Here is a 2,500-nt window from a genome sequence, read left to right on the forward strand (position 1 = left end):
TTATTTTTTTTAAAAATATATTTTTGTATGTTATGTTGCTTTATATTATATTTTATTCTATTAGGTGAACATTATGTCATGGTATGTTCTTATCATGTTATATTATAACATTTCATATTACATTGTTATATTCTGTTACTGAGTTTAATGTGATATTACTTTATTTTTTTGAGTTTACAGAAGGAAAGCCAATGGTGTATGATTATATCATATCGAGACTTTTCAGTTCTTTCTAGTGTTCATAATTAAGTTTTATTTATCAATACAATTTATCAAGATATCTCTAAGTAGCCAGAACAAATTATAAAGCAAATTAAATAATGATTTGCAGTAGGAATAGATTAGGGGCTCATTTTGGCCGTCTGTGAATGTATTGAAAGTTTCAGTTCCATGTAGAATATCATATTTGTTTCCAGGTCCCTCTTAGTCTAAACACATATACAATTACTTCTACACACAATGAGTATCTGTTATTATTCAAGTATAACTCAAAGCACTAAATACATATCCATTTCAGGAGGGTACACCATGCCCAAATTGCAGCAAGATTGCTGCCCTCATACACCTGGGAATTGAAGTCCAAGATTATGGATAAGGATAACCACACTCTTCTGCAGCACTCGACCAGGTGGATGTCCAGCGCCCCTCCTGGAGTCCCCACAGCAGACAGCTCTCGCTATGAACACCTCCTTGTCACACTCCATGAAGGTGTCAGGACTATCACCTTCAACAGGCCTGAGAAGAAGAATGCACTTAATGAGAAGGTTGTTATTTTTTAGTTATTTTTTATTTTTTATTATACTCACATTGTTTTAGATGCGTTTGTAGACCGGAGTATTACACCTTTTAAGAAATGTTGAGCTATGAAATTTTTTTCCCCTGGTCAGTACTGATTACTATGTCCTAAGATATCCTAAAGGAAAATATTTTTCTCCTGTGTCATGGGCTCTTCAGAAAGTATGTTTTAGTAATTAATAAATTTAGTGCAGTCCAGATTCAACTTGTAAGTCTCTCCATTCTTTATAATTTATACATACTTTATGTTATATCCATGCAGATGTTTGATGAAACTGTTATTGCCTTGCAAGAGGCTGCTGATGATCCCAATACCATTATCACAGTGACAACAGGTTCTGGAAATGTGTTCACGGCAGGGAACGATAAGAGTAACTTTCGAACTTTGACTATGGCTCAAATAAGGGACCTTCTCATCAGGTAAATATGGTTTTCATGCAGTATTGTACTATGTGAAAGAAGTTTTTAAAAAGAAGGAGAAAAAACAGAAAACTAAAGATTTTTTTGGCACTAGATCCTAGACACAAATAAAGCTACATTTGTCTTATATTGCAGATACATGGGAGCTTTTGTTGATTTTCCAAAACCTCTTGTGGCTGTGGTCAATGGAGCAGCTGTTGGTGCAGGCTCTAGCTTGCTGCCACTTTACGATGCTGTTTATGCCACAGAAAAGGTAATTATAGATTTTTTTTTAATTTTTTATTAATTTATTTATTTATATCATTAGGCAAATCTAAAAGTTTAGGAAAATAGAAAGTGAGCATGTGAGTATATATTTACATAACTAAATGTTAATGCTTTAATATATTACAACATTAAACTTGCATCAAGTGTATAAAGTTCAGGAATCACAAATATTTCAGCTTCCAAAGTTCCAGATGATTTAATAACAAAGATGATTTAAAAATATGCCTTCTGTTGTAGAAGGTTGTCAAAATAGCATTCATCTCCACAGGCTGTCTTCTTCACACCCTTCTCGGCACTGGGCATCACTGCTGAAGGCTGCTCTACATATACCTTCCCGAAGATTATGGGTCCAGGACAAACTACAGAAATGTTGTTGTTTAACAAAAGGGTAAACAGGAGAAGTGATAGGTTTCTGTAGAAGAGTCTCTCAATGGATTGTTATATATGTTTATAAAGAAATGCTCATCTTTTAAGTTTGATAGTGATATGATATATTTTTTCTAACAGTTTTTAATGGAATAGTTAGAAGAGAAAATATGTTTGTATTATTGTTCATGTATTTTGTTGCGGACAGTTTTCAGCTGCAGAAGCATACAAGGTAGGCTTAGTGACTGAAGTCTTCCCAGATGCAACATTTCACCAAGAAGTACAGCAGAGATTACAGTCAATGGCCAAGCTGCCACTGAAGTCCCTTGTGTATTCAAAGGCATTAACTCGTGATATTCACAAGGAAGCCTTACATAAGGTAGGAATATTTCAAGATCTTTTATATTTCTGTTGTGCAAGTCCAAGTTTATTGTTTATTTTTATCATTATAATACAAAAAATAGAGTGCATAAATAATTAGACATGAATAACTATACTACATGTCACTAGTTACCACCTGAAAAGATCCACCACCTACTAGGCTGTCAAATAAATGTCATAACCCTTATGTGCAAAAAATTGCAAGAAACTGCTGAGTGATAGCTTACCTTCACAGAACCAAGTACCATCTATTACAAGCTATTTACCAGCT

At 33.9% G+C, this 2,500-nt stretch overlaps 1 protein-coding gene across 1 annotated transcript in view; it reads left to right on the forward strand.

The window, feature by feature from the left end:
• The first annotated feature begins 339 nt into the window (after nucleotides 1–339).
• LOC138860776 (enoyl-CoA delta isomerase 2-like) overlaps nucleotides 340–2,500 on the forward strand; it is a 2,479-nt gene continuing 318 nt past the window's right edge. The window contains exons 1-5 of the mRNA XM_070119099.1: nucleotides 340–764; nucleotides 1,058–1,215; nucleotides 1,351–1,468; nucleotides 1,751–1,870; nucleotides 2,057–2,227. Of these exons, the coding sequence (XP_069975200.1) occupies nucleotides 588–764; nucleotides 1,058–1,215; nucleotides 1,351–1,468; nucleotides 1,751–1,870; nucleotides 2,057–2,227 (744 nt within the window). The 5' untranslated portion in view covers nucleotides 340–587. The remainder of the gene's footprint in view (nucleotides 765–1,057; nucleotides 1,216–1,350; nucleotides 1,469–1,750; nucleotides 1,871–2,056; nucleotides 2,228–2,500) is intronic.

The sequence above is a fragment of the Penaeus vannamei genome, chromosome 43, assembly GCF_042767895.1.
Source record: "Penaeus vannamei isolate JL-2024 chromosome 43, ASM4276789v1, whole genome shotgun sequence".
NCBI lineage: Eukaryota > Metazoa > Arthropoda > Malacostraca > Decapoda > Penaeidae > Penaeus > Penaeus vannamei.